The 23,486-nt window shown below is 47.2% G+C and overlaps 1 protein-coding gene across 8 annotated transcripts in view; it reads left to right on the top strand.

Annotated features, from left to right (window-relative positions):
• Positions 1–23,486, top strand: part of EXOC6B (exocyst complex component 6B) — a 329,120-nt gene that overhangs the window by 215,195 nt on the left and 90,439 nt on the right. For 3 of the 8 annotated variants that reach the window (XM_074904232.1, XM_074904230.1, XM_074904235.1), the window contains 3 exons: positions 134–268; positions 1,286–1,465; positions 6,815–6,844. In XM_074904232.1, coding sequence (XP_074760333.1) covers positions 134–268; positions 1,286–1,465; positions 6,815–6,844 — 345 coding nt within the window. The remainder of the gene's footprint in view (positions 1–133; positions 269–1,285; positions 1,466–6,814; positions 6,845–23,486) is intronic. The other 5 variants (XM_074904233.1, XM_074904234.1, XM_074904231.1 and 2 more) reach the window with 2 other exon arrangements.

Raw genomic sequence — 23,486 nt, 5'->3', positions numbered from 1 at the left:
GTGTAGCAAAGCTCAGTGTGTTTGTACAGCGTCAGCTTTTCGTGCCAGAAGTTGTTAAAAATTGGCATCTATTAACCTGGCACGTCCCTGCCTTCAGGAGCACCATGGTTGAATCCCTTTTTTGCCTTTGCAGCTTGTACAGATTATTATAAATACGACCCATTTGGAGAAATCCTGCAAGTTCCTAGAGGAATTCATAACCAATATCACTAATGTACTTCCAGAAACTGTCCACACTACAAAGCTCTACGGGACCACAACCTTCAAGGTGAGAAGGCTGGGGTAGATCCACCTCCAGGGAGTTGCTCTTGGTGTTTGCTTGGAGAGTATCTGCTTTCAAAGCACGTGTGTGGATGTGTGGATGTAGGGAGCTAAGCTGAGCCCAAAGGTAATTTTGTCATATCCTGGGAAGCTTATGCCATCAGCCTGGCTCTTGGGTCTGTCCTTTGGAGTGTTACTTCTGTCGAGATCGTGAGCCTTTGTCCCCTAATTCACATTGCAGCACTTATCATCTAAAGGATTAAGCAGCTTTTAAGTAAAAGCATGATTTTTTTTTTAAAATGAATTTTCATTTTACTGTTGGCCGTGAACACCAGCTCTCCTCTTTCACCCAAGAGGAGAATAGATTTTCGAAACTTCTTTCTCTGTATCTTTCTGCTCTTTTTAACGTTACCCCTGAAAAATTGGAGCTGGCTGAAACTGCTAGATTTTGCAGTCTTTAAATCTTAACCCAGGAGTGTCCACCCAGATACTTCATATGAAATCATAAGGCCCTAATTAGGTCAACCGTGGGGTGTCTGAATTGTGTCCCGCAGCTGGAGAGCAGGACATGGGAACAGCGCTGAGGACTCGAGCGACCGTAGGGAGTTGTTGGGTGAGGTTTGCCCTTGGGATAACAGGAGACTTAGGCCCCATGTCCCCAGGGAAGTCCATTCGTTGTCCCCTCTGGCATCATCTACCTGTTTGGCCTAAGGGTGAGTTTTCCAGCCCTTACTCTGTGGCCCACGCCTGCACACAGATTGGTGGCTCTCAACCTTTTGTCCATCTGGGACATTCCTCTTCCATCTCTCTCTCTCTTCCACCCTGCACTGGATTTGTCCTCAGGTTGTGTCAGAGACAGACACCACCTTGGTCTTGCCCATGGTGGCACATGTCCCCCCAGTCTGAGCTAAGCTGAGGCTTGTGCTCCCTTTAGGGCTAAAGGTTGAGTCAAGCTCAGATCCTGTTACTTGTGTAGATTGTGGAGTGAAGACTCCGTCCCACGTAAGGTTGTCTCTTTTCCCAGGACGCCCGCCATGCTGCCGAGGAGGAGATTTACACTAACCTCAACCAGAAGATAGACCAGTTCTTGCAGCTGGCGGACTACGACTGGATGGCCATGGAGCCGGGCAGCAAGGCCAGTGACTACCTTGTGGATCTCATTGGGTTCCTACGCAGCACGTTTGCTGTGTTCACCCACCTCCCGGTAAGCCACCTCCACCCAGTTCCTTTCTGTTTTGGTCCGGGGAGCACACGGGCGTCTGACGGTGCTGTGGTTGCTCAAGCTTTATGGAGTGTGATGGAAGTGGGCCCTTGGAGTGTCAAGTGTTATGAAATTAAAAAATCCATTTTTGAAGTAAGCTATTTCATATGATCCAGAAGTTGGGCTTCAGTGAGAGTCTCCCCAAGTATTTGCAAGTCTACTTATACATGAACAAGGGAAATATCACAGTCCACCCTGCAGAAGTAGGATCATAATTCACTAGCCACGTAAATTTTAGACATGTCAACTTTCAGCTTAATGGACATTCAGGATATTTTTTCAAGAGATCCCAGTATAAGGGTGTCTATTATTTGGACTGGAGATACATTTCCAAATGTTTGTCAAGTCACTGGATGCCTTACATCAAAATACTGCTCCGTTGGAAGGCAGCATATGTTCCTTTCTTTTCTCTGATATCTAAAATATGCCCGTGTTTATTCTGTTATTACGATCAGAAAATGTGTTTTATGTTGCTTTTTGCAGTTAGCTGAGCAGCGTCCCGTTGAATAGGAAAAATATAATCATCAGGGAGTTTCATTTTTGCTCAGCATTTTTTCCTTTAAATAAGGTTTGTCTGGATATATACTTATGAGTAGCTTCAATCAGCAGGTATTTTGAAATAGCAAATCCACTGAACACTATGTTTGTCCTAAAAGCAATTTCAAATCTTTCTTCTTTCCTGGACTGTTATTTATTTGTTGTTACTGGGTGCCCAGAATTATAGCACACTGGTGCACACTGGGCATCTTTCATGAGTCTGGATATAAACAGGAAGAAAAGACTTAATAATACACAGTGGCAGTTTCTCATTCTGCTTGTTCGTGCCACTGTGATTGCTCCACCGGAAGGATGTTCAAGCCCTCCAGAGCTGTTTTAGGAGGTGTTACAGCCCCCAAACTGTGCAGCCTTCTGCATGGTTTGTATCTTTGGCTGGATGGAGATGAGGAGTGCTTTGCTGTGGATGGAGAAGCCACCACAAGAGAAATCAAAGTGGTTTTCCCAATTCTCTGTACCTGGAGGTGTTGTTGAGGAGAAGGTGGTTTCTTGGCTCTGTTATCATGGGAACAAACTGCTAAATAAAGCGTTGCCTCCTGTGGAGAGAAGGCGGAAGGGCTTTCATCCATCTCCAGGCCACGTTTGTTGCCAGTGTGTCCCCTCTGTTGGCAGCCCTGAGCAGGGTGGCTGGTGGCCACACGGGCAGGCACGGGGCAGGTGCCCTCTGGAGTCAGGAGGTGCTTGGAAACGGCTGGATTTCTCCTTAAAAAAGATGATGTGGCTGCACAGGGGTGGTTTATCACCTGGAGACCGTTTCCACAAATCATACTGGGAGTACTTATGCAAGCAAGTAATGGGATTTGACAGGGAGATTGGTCTTTGCACCAGAGCATGAAGCACGGCTAGCAGGAGAGATGAGGATGGGGAGAGATGCCCACAATGATTTATGAGATAGACCCGAGTGATTTATCTTCCTTTAATATTAATGTTTCTTTTCTGAGTGAGTCAAAATTGTTTTGGAGACTGGGAGGACAGCTAATTGGTCTAAAAAGGACCGAGACAAATCAAAGCAGCCTTTTTCTCTTCCAGAACTAGGTTAGAAAGGACCCAGCTGAGGAGAAAGCTGTTTGCATTTGCAGTGCAGCGCCTTATCTCCAAAGCATGATCCTCCGACAGCCTGGTGAGCCGGGCAGGGCGAGTCCGTCAGGTGCTGCCATCTGGTTTGTGAAGCTGTAGATTGGGTTCAGTGGTTTGGAGGAGATGCAGGGCTGGGATTTTTTTATCTATATTGGAGTATCTTCCTTTAGAGGAGTGCTAGATGCCATCACTGAACACTGCTGAGGGGTCCTTGGGTACCCTTGCGGGCAGTGGTGGGTGAGAGCAAGTCAGGAAGAATCAGGGTACATCTAAAAAGCACCCAGCTCCTTTGGTGTCTCTGCTGCTTCATTCTTGTAAGGTTCAAGGGCCTTTTTCCAGTGGCTTATTTAGAAACACATTAAAATTTCTGCACTTTGCTAAATGAAATATTAGAGATAAGGCGCAGAGCAGCCCACGTCTCTCTAAAGCAACGCAGAAAAATGACGACGTTTGTGAAAGCACCAAAAATGTGGGATGAGCTTCATTTGTGAAAGGAAAGAGTGAGAAGGGTTCAAGGGGAAAAGGAACTATGTCCCAAAAGGGTGAATTACAGCTGAAAGAGGATATTACAGGGTTGCTAGTGGCAAGGTAGAGCAGTTTCTATACTGCTGGTCTGAGTCCAGCCCAAATCCTTAGCACTGTAATGTTATGATCTAAGAGGAGTTGCTGCCCTGTTTGAAGGAGTTTGCAGCCTGGTCCAGCTATAAAATACAGGATTTCCACACTGCCAGTAGCTCACAAAAAACCCCAAGTGACTGTGCAGCATCCTTGGCTGGGCATCCTTGGGTAAGGCATCCTTGGAGCAGCTTCTCATTCTTAGAAGTGGACTCCGTGCCACACCATCCCTGCCTCTTCTCACATCTTTTCCTGGTTTGGAAACATCCCCATCCTCCAGAGCTGATAATCGGGTGCCTTTGTGTTGAATTTACACCATTTAAAAACTGAAAAGTGTGCTCCTAGTATTTGAACTTGCAGGAGTTTTGAGAAGAAGAGAGTGGCAGTGTCAGGAGATGACTAAGTGGCAGGAGCTCAGCTACTCACCTGCCTTTTGTCACAACAGTAATTACACCAAGAAAAACCTTCACCTGCTGATCAAAGAAACTCAGCCTGGGCATGTCAGCAGTTACCGTGCTAAAATTACACCAACAAAAAGCTCTGTCCTGTAATAGAACGGAGCCGAAAGTCCTGAGCCTGCAAAAATGCAGGCGGCTCCTTAACATGACGGGTGTGAGTAATCCCATTGTCTCGGACGGGGCCGCTCGTCTGCAGGAAACTTTTCTGGGGTCAAGGCTCCAGCTCGCCGTGAGGCAGATCAAATGGCCTCGAGGGGTCCAGTTGACTCAACAAGTCAACATTTCGGAGAGGGGGTGAAGAGGAGCAGAGATGCTGAGCGAGCTAAAAAGTGACCCCAAGCCAAGATTTGGGCATTAAGTTTTGTGTTTCTGGATACATGAGGCTGAATTTTTCCTGTATTTATTGAGGGGAGTCGCAGAGTGGTCGAGGCTGTAAGGGACCTCGGGAGGCCATAGGATCATAAAATAGTTTGGGTTGGAAGGGACCTCTAAAGGTCGTCTAGTCCAACGGTAACACACCCCCCTGCCATGAGCAGGGACATCTTCAGCTAGAGCAGGTTGCTCAGAGTCTCGTCCAGCCTGACCTTGAACGTTTCCAGGGATGGGGCATCAACCCCCTCTCTGGGCAACCAGGTCATCTTGGTGTCCAACTCCCCCCAAAATAACCCAGACCGAAGCTAGTCCTGGCTTGTGGAGCGGCTGAAAGAGTCTCCACTTTCTCTAGTGTTCAAGCAGGAATTGGAATCCCTAATTTTTCTTTTAGAGCATCGGCGTAGACATTGTGGGAGATGGTGGAAACCGCTTGATGTTAGGAACCCCTGGAAGTGATTTGCTTTTTGCAGCTTTGCTTCGGGACGCTGAGCCCCCGTCGGCAAAGGGCACACGGGTGGGTGCAGCGTGTGCTCGGGGAGGAAAAGGTCATGGTGAAGTTAACAGGGTTTTGGTGCATACCACTGCTGCCTGAAATTTTCATGGTGGTTTAGAGCCACAATTCGAAAATGCTCCGCTAAGTGCCCAAAATGTCTCAAAAGCAAATAACACGCTGGTGGAAATCAAAGCATAATTAACATTTTGGTTTCAAGGCTGCCCTCTTCCTGCATTAACCAGGGAGAGTCGGTTACAGCTGCTGGGGAGCTTATTAACATGGGATGCTCGGGCCTCCTTTAAAAGAAAATACTTTTTTTTTAAAGTAAAAAAAAGAAGTTAAAAAAAAAGAGCACTTCAGGAAAAAAAAAAAAAAAAAAAGGTGGTTTCTGGTTTTCAACAAGTAAAGGGCCGTGGCCTCAAAAATTAACATTTCCAGCATAATACTTTTAAAAGAATGACTGAAAAAGCCTTTTGTCTTTGATGGCTGATTGTTGTTTTTATTTCTTGTTAGACAAGTTAATGTAAATCGCATTGACAGGGCTACTCCAAACACACTGATTTGTTGACATTAAGCTTCTCAAAGATGGAGGGTTGTGTCAACACCTACAGTGAACTGTCAGGTTAACAAAGCAAGGATGTTTTCTTGGGGGAGGGGAGCAGAGTTGGGGGAAGGGGGGGGGTGTTTTGTTTTTATTTTAAGTTTCCTTTAATCCTCTGTTAGTCTTGTATCTTGATAACCTCCTTTGGAAGGTAATCAGGGCAGGTCAAGAGGTGATGCTGACCCGGGAAGGGGAAGCAATCTTTCAGCGATCGAACAAACTCTAACCTCTGCCGTCTTGAGCAGTTCAGTGTGAACTCTGCAAAGGGGTTTTGGGGTTGGGTTTTTTTGCCTTTTTTTTTTTTTTTTTTTTTTTCCTTTTGTGCTTATTTTTGCCAGATGGCAGGCACAGATTTCAGCTGGAATCGCACGAATGCCGCGGCCGCTCTGCCTGCAACGTTTTTGCCTTATTCACCGTATTGGCATCTCTTCCCGGTTGCAAATGAACACGCTGGCCACGGCAGCTCTTGCTTTGGTAGAAAGAGCTTTGGAAGTGTTTATTTTCTTTTTAAAGAGAACGATTACCTATGTTTTTATTTAAAAAGCCAAATCCCTCTGTAATATTTTTAAAAGGCAACGCACTGTGCATGGAAGTAAAATGCCTTGAACTTTGCACCAACCACAACCTTGACCACGCTGGGAGTGACCCAAGTGGAAAATAACTGCCATGAAAACATCATACGAGCACCAAAGACACCTTCAGATTTGCAAGAGTCCTGTCTTCACTTAGATAACGTCCCCTTGGCCTCAGAAGAGCTGAGCAAGTTTTGCTTGAGCTGATCCCCTGCTGTCACTCACTAGGGTTTGGCGTCCATCGCCTCCATCTTACAGGTGGGAAAGCTGAGGCATCTGCCTGTTGACTTGCAGGCCACACTCAGTACTATAAAACTGATCTGTGGTTCTTTGATTTCTTCCTCATCCTCCTTAGACCAGATTCAGGGAACCCATTATTTTGCTTTTTTTAATACTCTGCCAACTGCTGAGCCGCCGGTACCTCGGTTGGACCGTTGATGGGTTGTAGGCACCTGCGGGCAATGACCACTGTGTACCTCTCTGCTTTTCTCACTGTTGCTTTGCTCTCTTCTGCATTTGACTTTAAACTCCCTGTGTTGTCCTCTGTAGGGGGATGTAGATGTCCACTCTACAATGTCGGTGAGTACAAGACTGCGTGTCGTGCGCGTTTGGTCTGCTCTGCTTGCACCTCAAATGTTAGAGGGTGAGTTGAACCAGAAAAAGTCCTTCGTCTCAGAAGGGAGGAAAGGAAAAGCTTGAGTAGAAGTTTAAATCAATAGGTTAAATAAGAGACAGGGGGAAAGGGTTTCCTGCCACACAGATTGCTCACCAGCATGCCCTTGCAGGAGCACTGCTAAATTTTAGAGCACGTTACGTTTAACTTTTATCCCCCATGCATCCCTAAATGTGTGGGGAATTAAGGGAAATGCCTGTTATTAGGGAAAGCACGATGAGATCTTCAACCTCTGCTTGGAAGAGAAAAGATCTTTGTAAAAACCCTCCCCTCGCTCCCTGTATTTTGTTCAGACAACCCCCCCAGGGGGATTTCAGCCTGACGTTCCTCCTGGTCTAAGTGCTCCAACGTGGGGCTTGACCACTCAGTCTTCCCTTCAGCTAGAGTGGTAGAATAATATTTTATCCAGAAAACAGCGTGGGTTCTTGATGTTTACTTCTCTCCCTGTTTGGATTAGGGCAGTTAGCACAAAGAACACAAAGGAGACCTTTTGGACCTGCCTTCTGGTTCAACAAACCCCTCTAATCGTCATTTCTGCTTGTTTCATGTGCGGGAGAATAAGCAGCAGCATTTCCATGGCTAGATGGCAAACAAGGTGCTCTCGAGCTACCTTGTTTCCTCTAGTGCCACGTCTGCGAGCCAAGGCACGTGCGAGCAAAGCGTGCCTCGTGGTTTGTTGGTTTGTTTTTTGTCGGTGCAGCCCTGCTCGATGCAGTTCTGCGGTGTGAGATGCGGCCGGCGCGGAGGCATAGCCTCTATCCCAGCTTCTGCTTTTCAGCCTTTAACTCCTGCTCTTCATTTTAATGCTGAGCTGCCATGGTAGTATTGATATTTCATGCCGCGGTTGGATGCTTGTAACCCTTTTCCTGGAAACTGAGCATAGCTAAGCCTTGAGTATTTGCAGGCGCTGGGCACCTGGGGGTTTCTAAGTCAACAGCGAGGTCTCAAATCAACGCCAGCTTCTGGAAAGAAAGAGCCTTGTTAAAGCAATTTGAGGCCAGCTTCCATCAAAGCTGGGGCTGGGTTGCTGGCAGGGCTGCGGGAGCTGCCCGCGCCGCTGGGGAGCAGGCAGGGATGCTTCGGGCATCCCCCCACGGCTGCGGGTTTCCAGGAGCGGTGTTGAATGTCGATCATCTTATGTGGTGTCCTTAGGGCGTACCCTAAGAGAGACAGATGCAGCAACTGGTATTGCCTCTGGCTTTTCAAGACTTTCAACCATTTAGAAGCCAGATGTATTTATTTCTTTAATTGAATCCAGTGCCTAGACAGCTATGGAGTCAGCTTCCTATGGAGAGGGGTGCATTAGTTTCATTAAGGTAAATCAATGAAAAATAATACCTGGAGGTCCCCTGGAAAGGGTCAGGAACGGAGTAATCCCTTTATATGGTGGGACTTTGCTAGCCTGCTCTTAGTCGGTTTTGTTTTTAACTGCAACAAATTCTAATTTTCCTTTTAACCCCTCTAATTTTCTGTTCTCTAGGTAGTTTGTATTAATTGGTGGAAATAAATCACTAATCTGTCTGTCTAAAAGAGGTTGAAAAATAAAAATCTGCTTGCGTAAAATAGCAGGACAAAGGGGTAATTGTAATGGAGTTTAAAATGTCCAGTGGGAAGTAGTTGTGGCTAATCCTGGAAGTTTCTTGGTGGTGTAGATACAGACCCACGTGTAAAAAAAAGCGAGTTGCCTGGGATGCAGACATGGACAGGGCACGAGCAGCATCCCAAATCCTCCCTGTATGGTCCTCAAGGGGCTTCCTCCGCTCTCTAGAGATGATCCGAGTCTCCTGGGGGGTGTCGCTCAGGCCAGCTTGCCCTGAAAGTTGGGCAAAATGCCCTTAAACCCAGGGTGCCTTGGTGGGGAGGTTTGGGCTGGTGACTGGAGCAGTGCTTGCCTGGCTGGGCTGTCCCGAGCTGCCCGCCGAGCTGCGGGCTGGCGCCTGGGCATTGCTTTCCTGGTCTTCTCCAGTGCCTCCAAAATCCCAAACGCTCACCAAAATTGAAAGGGTCGAAACAAGAGCTGACGGTTGCTTTAAAGCAAGGAGCAAAGCTTTCAAATACAGTGGATTTAGCTTTGTTGGCTGGGGAGAAGGCTGACCTCTGATTAACCCAGGAGCGCTAGTTAACTCGAATCCGGGTAAGCCAAGTTATCTTGTAATTACATGGTTTCTTGTCTGCTTTCAGCACTTTGAAAATTAATTGAAGCTAAAATGCCCAGTCTCATAAATCCTTTAAACCAGGGTGTGCACGCTTCCCTAGGTATTGCTTCCCTTTGTGTAGTCACCTTGGCATGTTTGGCTTTGATTTTTATTTTACAAACTTAGATTTATAAAGCTGTTTTATGCTTACTTTTTGCATGCACGTACATACACAAAGAATCAGATGTGCGGGACGGGGAATTTGGCAACTGAAAATCCATCCTCAGCGTGAGGAATTCAAACATGCCTGCTGCTTCCTGCACCAGAGTCCCAGAGTGTACCTTCCAAAAACCCAAACAGAAGTTAAAGTATGGGTTTGGGTTTGTTGGATTTTTTTGTTTTTTTTTTTTTTTCTTCTCCCCCTCTAGGCTGAAATTTAAGCGAAATAATAGACTTTGCAATTTTCGGTTTTCCTCTTGTTTCATCCACTGGCAACCTAAAAACTTGTGAAGTTCTTCTTGAGTTGTGAATGTGCAAAGGAACATCGATGAACACCCCAGCTGCTTCCAAAACTCCTGGCTGTCTTCCTTAACCTACCCACGGGAGGAGACCCCCCTGCCCTAGACGAGCCCAACCTTCACGTGACGTGTCCTTTGGGGTCCCCGTGCTGGGGTTCCTTGATTTGAGGGTGCAGGGAGAAGCGTTGGGAGCTCATGCCCGTCATTTGGAGCCGGTAGGCGCGGTTGGGTGTTGTTGATGGGGTTGAAGTGGCTGCAATTAAGGACACGTCGTTTCGTGACCACCGTAGGGGTGTCTTTACACAGAGATATGTTCTCCCTGGGTCTTGCAGCTTAGGTTAGGTGTAATGGCGAGAGAGAGCAAGAAAACCATTGAAAAGTGCAGATCCTCATGGATTTCTCGTGCCGTGTCCTTTCTTCGTTGTGTTTCATGAATGGCAATAAATAAGTAAAGATGGGTTAATCAAAAAGCAAGACAACAGTAATTTCTACAGCTCTCACCATCCCTCTTCTCTCTGAGTTTTTCAACTGTAACGTCTCAATATTGAGAAAGGAAATTTAATTTAAGATTTAGCTTTTGGAAACATAATGTGAGCTGAAGTTTCATGTGTTGCTTGTGTCGGTCACTCAGTAATCCGGTCTGCTTGGGGGAAAAAAAAATCATCTCCTGAACTGGGCGCTGATGGCTCACGGAGTGGAAATGGAGTGGGTGGTGGGTTGTTTTTTGGTCTTTTTTTTTTTGGTTTGAACTCATCCTTTTTTCCAGTCTGTTCAACATCTGGGCCTTAAGTCATGTCTTAGCTGCGTTTCCAAGAGGCGGCCGTACGTCACGGCAACAGCCCCGACCCTTCCTTCGGTGTCTCGGCAAGCAGAAATCTGTGTAAACGGGGAATCTGGAGCATCCCTGTGTGTGTGAAGGGTGAGAAAGCCTCTTTGTCAGCGTGCCGGAGGGCTCTGACACCAGGATGAGTGCAGCGTGCTGTGCTCCAAGCCTCAAGATCTTTCCCCTTTTATTTATAACACCAAATTATCATTATAAAACTACATAGAAAAGATGAAGCGATTCAGTTCACGCTCTTTAAGTCCTCCTACTGCCTTAATTGGCAGATGCTTCACTGATAAATCAGCAGAGAGAAGCATGGTTCTAACTCCTCCTATGTTAGGGAAAAAAATTTAAAAAAAATCTGTATTTAATCAACTTTTTGTTTCCAAAATGGCAGCTGCTTTGTATTTAATGGAAAATCAGGCTCTTCCCAATGGAAAGAATGTTATTCCCAAAGTGAGTACAAAAGAAAATAAAAGCCACAAAAGAGGAGGATGAAATATGTAGTTTGGTTGTTTGGTTTTGTTTTTTTTTTTTCTCCTCGTTCGTTCCAGTTGTGGAGCCGCGTGCTCCGATCACGGTCAGGCCACGGCTCTGGTTTGTGTCAAGTAACTTGGAAAGTCTCAGCCCATGGACACAGGGACCAGGACAGAGGCAGAAATAGGCCCGAGAAAAATTCGGGCTACTTCATGCTTCTCATGTACGTATAGAGACTCGTTAGCCGCGGGTTATTTATGGGTTCAGTTCCTTTGCAGGCTGAGATGTCTCTGCTGTTGGAGCACCATGTTTTTCCCTTGAAACCTCTTGGTGCAAGGACTTGGTGTCTTTTTCAGAGGTGAATGAACTTTGTGGAGACCCAAGTGGGGAGCATGGGAGAAGGAGAAAATTGAGGAGCATCAAGCCTGTGCCTTGTCCAAGCGCAGGCCGCGGGTCCGCGGGTCATCATCGCCTCCCTGGGCTTGCAGTGAATCTCCATCTGCTGCTCATGTTTACTTGCACTTTGCTCTGCAACGCATTTAAATGGCAAAAATTAATAATTCAGTGCTGGGGGGACGCTGCCAAACTGCCACTGTGGAAGTCTCAAATGCTTCAGGTTTGTCCAATTCCCTCTGGCTTCTGGGCCAGGGGTGTTGAGCCGCGCCGTGGAGACACCTTCGGAGGGAGGGAGAAGTCGTTTGAGCTGCCGTGACGTGCTCTGCCCATGTCTTGCGGGTTTTTGCGTGGGTTTTGGTCCCTGCTGGCCCCTGTCTTGTGATGCCATTTCGCAGCGCAAGGAGGCAGCAAGGGCATTTGCGGTGTGGCCTGTGACCACGTGGAGTAATTAGAGAGCAGGTAGATGGGACTTTTTTATCTTTTATTGTTTAAAACAGAGGGTCACGTAAAGAAAGCGGGAGGCAGCAGATTGGGAATGGGAGTTTGATGCCACAGGCATCCAGCCTGGTGGGAGAGTCGGGATCAGAGTCGGGATCAGAGAGGGTCTGCAGTTAAATCAAGTCCTAGTCTGGAGCAGAGGAGGCTGAGGGGAGACCTCCTGGCCCTCTGCGACTCCCTACCAGGAGGGGGCAGAGAGGGGGGATGAGTCTCTGGAGCCAAGGCCCCAGCGCCAGGCCCCGAGGGAATGGCCTCAAGCTGCCCAGGGCAGGGTCAGGCTGGCTCTGAGGAAGGATTTCTGTGCAGAAGGGGCTGTTGGGCGTTGGAATGGGCTGCCCAGGGCAGGGGGGAGTCCCCGGGATCCCTGGAGGGGTTGAAGAGTCGGGCTGAGCCAGCGCTGAGGGATCTGGGGGAGTTGGGAACGGTCAGGGGGAGGGTCATGGTTGGGCTGGAGGAGCTGCAAGGGCTTTTCTAACCCAGGTGATTCTGGGATTCTGTGAAGTTGCTAATACGGACAAAGACATAGTTCCTAGTGTTTCTCAGAGGATGAGGCTGTTGTATTCCTGACTGGACTGGCAGGAGTGCTTTCCCACTCCTGTTCTATGTGAAGGGCCTTGCACACATCTCTGAAGCATCTTAGGAAACCAGACAGCAGCTGGCTGCTCCATCGCAGGCGCTGCTCCCTTCGGGTGAGCCAGGCTCTCCACACAAGTGTTTCCATGCTATAGACTTTAAAAAAAGCAGTTAATTAAAAATATCCTGCCATATATTTGGATGGTGTGCAAAGAAAAAAAAAAAAAGACGCATATCTTGGAATCCTCTTTCCTTGGTGTTTTTTACATGTATGCATATGCAAAAAACACTCCAGAGCTTCTCAGCTTTGCTGCAAACTACTGAACTTGTACAGAATACCTCTGCCCGGCTCTGTGTTTGTGTGTGCCCCCATAAGGCTTCAAAGAAACTGTCCTGGGCTCAGTTGTAACAGCTGCGTCCCAAGGTACTTCCCTTCTCCACCCCCTGCCCTTCCTTCTATTTATTTATTTTCCTATTGGAAAAAAAAAAAAAAAAAAAATAGATGTTGCTTGTTGACTCTAACAGCGCAGTTAAAGTGAAGGAAAATTCTTGTATTCCTGTACATACTTTTAACCTGGATCCCACATTTATATGTGGCTACAAAATCCTTGAGCTGTGCTTTTGCTGTTGGGTGTATTCGCTCCTGCTTGTGAGCAAGTAGATGCAGTTCATAGTGCCAAGACCCCTCGATGCCTCTGTAGGAAAAACCTTGCCATGGAGCTGGTTATTCCACAAACTAGATGTCATTCGGTTAAAGACCAAAAAAACCCAAACCAAAGACAAGTGAGAATAAAATAACATTATAAAAAAACCCGCCAGGCTCTTAGATTTGTGGGAGCTGGTGGCGACCCTCACCCTGGTGTGATTTCTGCTGTGCTGCTCTCGGAGAGCCTCCAGTCTCCCACCAGCTTCAGCCAAAATAGCCTCCAGCTGTTGACCTTGGGCATCTTCGACAGCCAAACTGTTACGGTTTTTCCTCTTTTATTGGAATGTGAGGGGTTTTGTATCAGGCTGCAGTGGTTGACGTAACTGCCTGGTTTATTTTTTGTGTGGTGAGGATAATTGCTGTATTTGCTTTTTTTCCCTTTTTCTTTTTTATTTGTCTGGTCGCCTCTAAGCTTCTGTTGGGAGTTCAGCTTTGCCATGTGTTTGTCTTGCTGCCGTATCTGTGACAGCTTTTTCCTTTAATGCTCAAAATAGAATATAAGTGGTAAATGTTTACTTCTGAAAATGACACCCCGTCGATTTTTTTAAATACTTCTGGAAGACAGCCACTTAAACACGGGCTCGGGCTCAGCTTTTCTCGTGAGTTTGAAAGCTTCAGTCAGAGAATGGTGGCCTTCTAGGTTGGTTGGAGCAACTGCTCCTTTCGCTCTTCAGATACCCTCAGCTTTCCAGGTGAGTGGGTCTTTGCACGAGACAATTTTTACTTGAAATTGTGTTAGTTGGCAGGTCAACGCAGGTCAAGGCGTTGCTCTTCGTACATTTACTGTGGTGAATCTGAGATATTTCAGCGGTGGGAGGCTGTCTCTTGGACCAAGGTGTTGTGTGATAGGGATGGTCAAAGGCATCAGAAGACCACAATCCCAGTTTCACTCAGAAAAGGCTACGACAGTACCTTGGTGGTGATAATCTGTTTAAATCTGCTGATTTCCTAATGACAAGGAAGGATCCCCCATAGATGACTGCAACCAACCCTGCTCCTAGCCCCAGTAATTGGGTGTAGAGGGAAGGGGAGCAACTCCTGCAGCTCATCCTGCACAGAGCATCAATCCTCCCCCTAAACTAGAAACTGTTGTCCATCGACTCACTTCTGGCACGGCAGATCCTGGGGAGAAACAGGCCCTTCTTATTCCTCGTAAACTTGGGCACAGATGCCCGTCCCGTTCACTGCGAGTAGCAGGATGGATTTTGTAGCTGTTGGAAAGGGAAGCTGTTGACTTGAAGGCAACACCTTTGACCGTTCCAGTAGGTCCCAGCATCCAAAATTCCTTCCTCAAAGAAACACCTGGTCATTGTCTCTCCTTTCATAAGTTTAGGCATCAGGAAACCTTTACCTTTGTAACTGCCAAGGAGGCTGAAGACCTGATGGGGATCCAAGGCTGGGGAGCATCCCATGGGACAAGGCTATGGAGCGTCCCAGGGGTCCAAGGCTGGGGGGGGGTCCATGAGTGGGGAACATCTCTTTCCCCAGCAGACACTGCTCTGTGCTCAGGAGCGCTGGCCCGCAAGCGTTGCTCATCACCAACCTTCTCGTGTTGGCTGGATGGTTTCTTCTTTTCCTTGGCATATTTTAAAACCACGTGAACATCAACTTGTAGCTTGGCACCAGTCGCCTTTTTCCAAGTCCTTAAGTCAACACGCTGCCTTCAGTGTTTAGCTCCTGGGATGACTTCATGGAGCCAGAGATCAAATACGGAGCTTGACGGTGGCTGAAATCAGTAAGCGGCTGTTAACGTTCGCACATCAGTCACCTTGTGTGTCCCACGCGGGTCACGTCTGATGCAAAGTGACAGGGCTCAGCCCAAAGCACATTCCCTGCTGGAAACCAGGAACTGCTCTGCCATCATCCTCCTTCCATAAAGCAAACAATTTTGGGAGAAAAAAAGTGATTCCTTCGTAATAAGGGTGCTGCAAAGCCGAGTAAAGAGAATTAATTAATTAAGAGCTGCTCTCTTGATACCTAATCTCAGGCTAACACTCTTTGGAATGGATTTGATTCTCTGGGGTGTGTGGTGTGGTCTGACCGTGTAGAACTTTACAAGCCTCATCATCTCCTGGCCAAAGACACCACATTGATTCTCCTTTTATATTAAACATTCAACCTAGGAAAATTAACTTTTCTTTTTGCTGCTCTGCATTGTTCCCAGTGATTTGACACTCGTGCTGTTATATTTTAACTCCATATGGTTACTTCCCTTTTCGTGCCTTAATCTGAGCTTTGTTTAGTTGTGATACCCTGCAGTTCTTGAGATCATTTTAGACCCCAGGGCAGATGTTTTCTTTACCTTTCCCTCAGACTCCTCAGTGCTCTGGGCCCACTAGAAAAAGAACATTGTTTTAGGAAGCTCCCCTTCTCCCTCTGCTGGGTCCTTGTCATCCCGTCCTGTGGGTCTGTAGGTACAAGCTTTGGTTTTGGCCCATATTCCTGGTGCCGTTGCCTCTCGATGCCATCAGAGATGCACCCGTAGAGGCTGGTACAACCAAGCTGGTCATTGATGCCAGCTGGTCTCCTGCCTTCAAAGGGAGTGTCTTTGGAGACCACCCTGCTCAGGGTGGCGTTGACACACCAGCCTACAGGCTTGGTCAACATAGACACATCCTCTTGACCATCTGTTTTGCTCAGGGTTCTCACTTGTTGCTCCTGGACCTCTTTGTCCTGGTTATGCTCACATATGATACTGAGTGCAGATCCACAGCTTCTTTTTTTTTTTTTTTTTTTTTTTAAAAAAAAAAAAAACCAACCACTAAACCAACAGAACAAAACAAAACCCAACTGAAAACCCCCACAAAACCACTTTGTCACAATTGAAAATGGGTTTCTGGGCAATTAATGAGAGGTTTATTTGGTTTTTAAGTAAACCTCTTAAAACCAGAAAATACTCATTGTACATTTGTTTTGACTGTTTGGGAACTGTTAATGTATCTGGGTAAAGATTTGGGGTTTTTTGGCATCGTCAGAGATTGCTTAACCATTTTTTAAATTTATTTTTAAAGGGGAATAAAAATGCATCAGGGTGGTGTCAAGAACTTGGCAAATCAGGATGGCACAGGCAAGCCAGGAAACTCTCCTCTCAGGAGGGAGCCGAGCTGATTTACTGATTTTGTCCATGGTTTAGTGAGATTTGGGGCTCCAGTGCTGCGGGCAGCAAGGGCAGTCCAGAGGCGTCTGGGGCAGGAGGAGATCATGCCTGGGGGTCTGCAGGGTCTGAAATCTTCATCCGTGCCTGCACGGAAAGTATCCACTGGGATCATTTGTGGTTTTTTTGCCACCAAAACATTGCTCATTATTACAGCATCACGTTTCCATCTTCTGCAAAATATTCCACCAGTATTGCGTTATGAATTGGCAAAGTCAGCAAATTCAGTGTTGAAATTATCAGGACAACTTGTGTTTATAGAAGAGTGGACATTTAATATTGAAGGATTCTGATTTTTTGGCCCAATTTTCTGTTGTATGGAGTCTGTGGATTTGCACATCTAAATATAAATCACATCAATCCCACTGCTTGTTGCAGATTAAAAAGAAATTCTGTTGGTAGCGAAAAAATAAAAATAATTGGAAACTCTTAGACCATTTGAAACCTGTCAGGCTTTGTTTTTCATGGAAATGCTGCATTAATTCTTTGACGAGTTGGTGGAAGCATTCTCGGTGCTACAACAGGACTTTTGTTTGCATTTCAGTAACCACATTGCACCTAATTTTGGCCGGGTGAAAAGCAGGAGGCACCAGCGGGTTCCTCCTCACCAAAGCCAAGAGGTTCTCCTGCAGGGTGGTGGGATGGTGCCCCTTGGACAACCTGCTGGGCTCTCTTCTGGGAGCCTCTGGCCGGGGGCTGTGGGCAGCTCGTGCCAGCGCCGTGACTCCGGCAGCAGTAGGGGTGTGCTGAGGAGCCCGCTCTCCCCCCCACTGTGAGGCAGCATATTCCTGATTGCACGTTAAGATTAATGGGTATTTATTTTAACAACCATTCCGTTTCAGTAGCTTTTAATGAGTCCTTTGATAGCGAGTTCCTTAATTAACAAGGCAGCCTTTCAGCGTTTCCTTTCCCTAATTGTTAACATATTTGCTATTTTCCAACAAATGCGCTACCGTGAGCAGTGCCGGCTCCGTAGCCTCCATGCTGACCTTCCCCATGGTGGCTGCCCATCCTCCTGGGAACCCAGAGGCTTCCATCTGCTGCCCGAGGATGAAATTCAGATGAAAAGAGATGATTTCATGGCTGATCTGAAGTGTGATTGACTTGGTGGGGTCCGTGGTGATGTGCTCTGCGAGGCGTCCCTTGGCTGTGTCTTTGGGAGAGCTTCGGGGGGGTTGGTTCTGCCCTTTCACCGGTTGGTGTGGTCACGAGGAATCCCTCTAGATGTTCTCCCTGTGTGCCCAGAGGAAGCCTTGGTGGGACAGGGAGGGCAGCGTCACCTTGAGAGGTGTCATGGAAACCCCAACTACAGGCTTCAGATGGAAAGAGGTTGCCTCAAAGGCCGTGGACAGAGCAATTCATTGCCAGAAATAGGGTTACAAACTGATTTGGCCTTCAGAACAAAATCCCATGGCTTTTGCTCTGAAAATACACTTGGAATTGTTTTATTTTGCTGCACGTTGGACCAAGGGGGAGCTTGGTGGGGGTGTGCTTGGGCCTCTTGGCTGTTGGGCTCTGTCAGCTTCCACCCATGACCCCTGTTCTTCCCCATGCAAATCCACTTGGTTTTGAATGACGTTTGCAAAAGTCTTGGATGAACGAGTGATACTATAGAGGTGTTCCTGGGATCGCTTAGAGACATTTTTAAGCTAAATGATCCGTTGGTGACTTTAAAGTGTTTTTTTATCCCGTCCTCTGCAGACAGCTCAGGTTGTGGTTGTGTTCCTCCTCCTTTGCCTTCCCCTCACACTTCACATTTTAGAGAAGTTGTTCCTGAGCTGGAGGGACCGCAGTGTTCAGGCAGGCAAAGTATTTCTGAAATACAGGCAGGGACCAAGCTGGTTTGGAGCTACACCGAGAAGCAGGATTGGGACGTAACCCTGTGATTTCTCAGGGCACCAGCATGGGGAGAACCTTTGGGAGTGCCACTGGTTCTACCGTGCGCTCGCAAAAATCATCAGGGTAATTAATGGGAGGTCTGAGTCGTCCCAGCTGAGCGCGGCGGCTCCTCTGAGCCCCGGGGTTTTCTAGGAGCAACAACGTCTAGGGTTGACATCTCAGAGGCATCCTGCTCCATCTCCGTGCCAAGGCACATGTCCTGACACCGCTGCTGTGGGTGGTGCTGTTAATGATTTCGGGAGAGGGGGGGAGTCTGGTGGAAAACACGTCTGTCACGGGCTTGGCTCCGCGTGTCGACATGCTGGGCGGGCACCCTGGGGCGAGTGGGGGAAAGCTGAAAAATGAAGTAGGGGGGAAAAAAAACCCAAAAAACACCACTATGAAGCGAACCTCCGTTGTAAATAAGTGCCAAGGAACCAAGATGGGCACGTTGCGGTATGAGGATGTACTTGATACCTGCCAGCGTGCGGCCCAAACCATCCCAGTGTGAATCCAACCAACCTGCTTCACCTGCAGCAGCAGGTTATTAGCAGTGATATGTCAGTGTCCTGGCGCTGGTTTTTCTCCTGTCAACAGCAGCTGCTTATCAAGCAGATATTGCACTGTATTTCTGGGGAAATAGTCTAAAATTGATGTTTGTAAGCCACTGCTGATCTTATAAGGAGTGCTGTAAGTGGGCATCTGTTGCACTGAGTGTAGGGGTGAGGCAGTAAAGATTAGGTTCAGTCTTATTTATAAGGCTGGGTTCAGTCTTATTTATAAGAGTCAAAAACATAAATTCTGGAAGGGTTTTAGACCTTGGAGCCTAGGGAGTGAGACGCTGATCATCCCCAGTGGTACCTTCTTTTCTCTAGCCAGATATTTAGCACAATGTTTTAAACCCCTGTGGCATCTTCAATAATAGTAAATATAAAGAAAAATGGATTAATGCTTAAAAGACAGAAAAAAAATTACCTGTATATACTTTTGTCTTTCATCCAGTAATATTGGATCTAAACTGTCAGGCATCTGTATGCCCTTAAACCTAAGGTGGAAGACAGAGTCTTTTTAAAAGCAGAATGGTTTTAGGTGTTTAAACCTTAACAATAATGAAAATAAAGGGTCAGGTTGTCAGCTGGTGTGAGGAGGTTCAGCTTCAGACTTTTCAGAGATGTAGTGCACATTTGCACCGGAAAAAAGTTTTGGGCCTGGCCAAATCCTGCATGAAAAAGGAAGGAGGAGGGAAGGCTGAGCCAGAAGCTGCTGCTGGGCTCGTCGGTTGGATCCCCTTTGCCATCTCTGCAATAAGCCACGGTAGAAAATACTCGCAAACAATGTCCTAAAGTACTGCTTAGGCGCTGCTTTCACAGCAAAGACTCAGCAGAGTTGTTGTGCTGTCAAGCCCTGATGATTAAATTACTTTTTCCATCCCATCTTCCTCGCATTCGGCTTATTAACTTGACATTTCATCTCAATTATTTGCTCTTCTTCACGCCCTCCCGGTGTCACTTGTCATTCACTCTTTATTCGGGCAAGTCTGGCTGACCGGAGGAATGTGAGTTTGCTGTGGTGGTTGTAGGCTCAGGTAACCCTTTAGGTACCTCCACGCGTGTTGATCTGGCCCTTACTTGACGTGCAAGAAGGTTGTTCCTCTTAAATTTTTGTCAGCGGGGCAGAAAACCTTCCTGGGGGGGCACTTTTTGACTTGGGGTTGAGCATCTCCAAGGCTCCTCCAAGAGTTGCAGCCCTCTATGCAAACTCCTGCTGATGCGCAAACACCAGCTACGCGTTGGGATTTTCTCATGCTCTTCCAAGAAGGGTAAGGAGCCCCATCCCCGGCTGCCGAGCTTTGCTTTCTCATCCTCTGCTTCCATCTTGGGTCTTCTGCTCAATAACTCATCAGAACTACTCGGTCGTAGCAAAAACTCCAAAGTGTCTGTTGGAAGTAATGAAGAAAAATCACAGTGGGCTAGCAGCGCGCTTCCTACTGCGGTCAGGGATGAGGAATTGGCACAAGCAGTGTTTTAAATAACAGAATGTGTCAGAAGGGCACAAGTAAATGATGAAAAGCAAAAAAAAAAAAAAAAAAAAACCAAACCAAAAAACAACACGCAAGGCTCCGCTAAACTTTATGGTTGCCATGCTTCATCTTAATTTTAGTGAAGGTGTTTGTTCGGAGGTGAGTAATGAAGGCTCCTGGAGCCTGGGAACGGCAGTGGGCAGCGGAGATGAAGTACCCTGCCCCGTAATGCATGGGTCTGCTCTTTTTTTTAAATAAAAAATGATTTTTTCCCCTTCCTCCTGAAGAGGAATATGACCCGAAGATCTGAAGCAACTTTGCAGAGCTGGTAAAAACACTTCCCAGCACATACATCAAGAATTTGCTCATCTCTCCGTGCCACGGTAATGAAACTTGTGTTACTTAGCTTGAAACGCCGTGTAAACTTTAATCCCAGTTTAAATACAGTTTGTAAAGTGCTTGTAAAAATCTGCGAGATCTCCTAAGCCACTCCTTGTTTTCAAGAAAGCGTGTTAAAGTCTTTTGTGTGCATTTGAAAACATAATCTCCTGCTGAAGCTGTTTTCAGGGTAGCACCATTATCCAGAAATATTATCGTGCGGTTACACATGCAGACACCAGGCTCGTTGTGTGCAGCGTCAGCCGGTGGGTTTGTGCAACTCTTTGCTCTTGTGCCAAAGGATTTCCCCATTTTTATGGGTTTAATACTGATTCTGTATTTATTATTGCACACCCGTGCAAATCTTACCTACCCAAATCTTACCTGCCACAAATTTTGGATGGCACACAGCAATACTTGAGGAATGGGGGAAATCTTTTGAGCGTTTGGAAATGAGAGAGGAATTTGGATACGTTGGAAAAAAAATGCTGCCACATGTTCAGCACCCCTAAATGATGCTTGGTTTTAGTTCAGTGAGTGCACGGCACCTGTAACCTCTGAGACTTGCAAAACAAATTCAGTAAGAATAAAAGAAACATCAGCTTTGTAAGCGTTGTGTGCAGGAGATGGTCTGGGTTGGTTTAATGGCCTTCTGGGCGCTTTGGTTTTCCTTTTATGCTTCTTGTCAGTCAGCTTGGACTTTCTGAAGCACTTTGCTAAATGCAGAGTGTGCTCCCTGCTTGCTCCCAAGCCTGGTCCAGCTCAGGACCAGGCTCCTATGAGCCAGAGCATCGTTCCTTTGCAGGACAGGCCAGCCACCGCCTGGGTGGGGACATCAGCGTTGCTCTTGGGAAGCTCTTCTCCTCCTCTGTCCCCTCGTGGTGTCTCAAGAGGATGGGGAGTCTGTAGGTCTTTATGGAGGATCTCAGTTCTTCACCTCCATGCTCATTAACTTCCCTCTCCTCTGCTGGTGGCTCTCCTGGCAGCTGGGTTGGGGCGTGGGTGCTCAAGCTTGGTGACCTTCTTATGGCTTTTCTCAGGAGATGGAGCTTTCCGAGCATCCATCTGCCTTCCTCCTGTTCCACAGCCCATCCCTACCCCCAACTGCATCTCTTTCCCTAACACCTCTTCTCGAACATCCGAAGTCCTCAGAGGTGACTCAGGCTTCCTACCTGTCAGTTCAATTGTGGCCATGCAGCGGCTTCACCTGAAAATCAGCTGTTTCAAATGCTACAGTTCAAAGATTTAAGCATGGTAATGAAATCTTCTGGCATGATTTCTCTTCTCTTGGTTTGTAGTTGTTTCTTGACTGGAAAATGTAAGGCTTCTTTAGGGTAATTCCTCTTGCTGTGACCTGTTCACATCATTTATAGCTTGAGATCCCAGTTGTTCCTCAAAAGCGAAACATAATTGTGGTGGCTCTGAGAAAATGTGTTAAAAATAAATATTTACTGACAATGTTCTCCATTTCCTTAATAGCTGAGACTCCTAACTTCTCATACTTTTGTTATAGACATAAACATTTCAAGGGATTTAAGTAGTTTCTCTCCGCACGGCAGCCTTGGCTGTGGCCTCCTCCCCATTTAATCACCACGAATTAGGGGTGGCTCAGGAGAAGTTGAGTGTTGATGACCTTGTTCCCCATGGTACAATCAGGTGCAGGATGCGTCCGGGTGCTGGAGGTTATTCCTCCCCTACCCAGCCCTGGGGAGCAATCCTGTCCATGTAATCACAACTGACTTCTTCAGTCACCTCCTTGCCTTGATGTTGCTTCTCAGTCCTCGTTGGCATCTGGAAGGTGTCACACGGTGCTGGACATGGGCTGAAGAGCATCAACGTGCTAGAGACACCCTTGTCACAACGGCGTGTCCTCAGCTCTCTACTCCCCACCAACCAAGGCTACACCTTGAACTATGAGCATCTGCAATTCCTGTCTTGGAATATAGAGAGACTCTGGTTTCATTGCAAGCTGGAGTTCTGAATTGTCATTGACACTATTTTGGCCTATCAACAAGGTTCCTTCAAGCAGTCAGTGTAGGATGTCGAATAAAATCTAGTGTGTTGCTGTTACGGAAGCTCTCAAATAAGCAGCCAACCACCAAAAATTAAAAATTTTATTGTCAACACAATTAAGTAGCCCTCCGCAAATTACAGGTTCAAATGTCTGTGAGAGGAGAACAGAACAACTTCCTAGGGTTTAATGGTAACCCAAAATGCAGAACAAAGAACTCTGTAGGGTTTAACGGCGACCCCAAATGCTCTATCACTCCCCCAACAAGTGAGGACTCTCAACCTCGAGGACCTGCTCAGGGCAGTGTCCTGAGAAGTCACCTTAAAGAGTTTCCTTGGGCAGCGGCCTGACCCCAGGGGAGAGGCCTCGACCGCAGCTGCTGCTCCAGGGGACGAGCTCCCAATGGCTCCCCAGGGGACTCCACTGACACCCCGGCCCAATCGGACCTGTGGTCGGTAGTGGCTTCCATTGGCCAAAGGCCCCAACTACTGTGAAGCCCCAAGAACAAAGGCAGTCAGGAAGCTGCTTTCATTGGGCGAGGACACCATCTTAGGACACGATAACAAGAGATGCTCAGAGTTCTGAACATCCCAAGGTTCTCCTGGATTTGAGCTGCTCCCAGGCACTCTGCACCTGACACGGACTAACCCTGCGAGTAGCCATGGGGAGTCCTAGAAGGTGCTTCCCTCTAAAAATGGTGGTCGCCAGCAGATGGGGCCTAAAGAGGCTGGACCAATGAGTCCTGGTCTAGGGAAGTTCCTCTGCATTTTATTGTCATTATTTATTATTCCACGACAGTGGAACAGGCTGCCCAGGGAGGGGGGAGTCCCCATCCCTGGGGGGGTTTCAGGGCCGTTGGGATGAGCTGTGGGGGATGTGGGGTAGGGGGGAACTTTGCAGAGTCGGGCTGAGGGTTGGACTCGCTGATCCCGAGGGGCTTTTCCAACTGGAATGGTTCTGGGATTCTGTGATTTTGTGCTC

Source organism: Athene noctua, chromosome 4 (genome assembly GCF_965140245.1).
Source record: "Athene noctua chromosome 4, bAthNoc1.hap1.1, whole genome shotgun sequence".
In the NCBI taxonomy this organism is placed as follows: Eukaryota; Metazoa; Chordata; class Aves; order Strigiformes; family Strigidae; genus Athene; species Athene noctua.
This window is presented reverse-complemented; position numbering and strand designations above follow the sequence as displayed.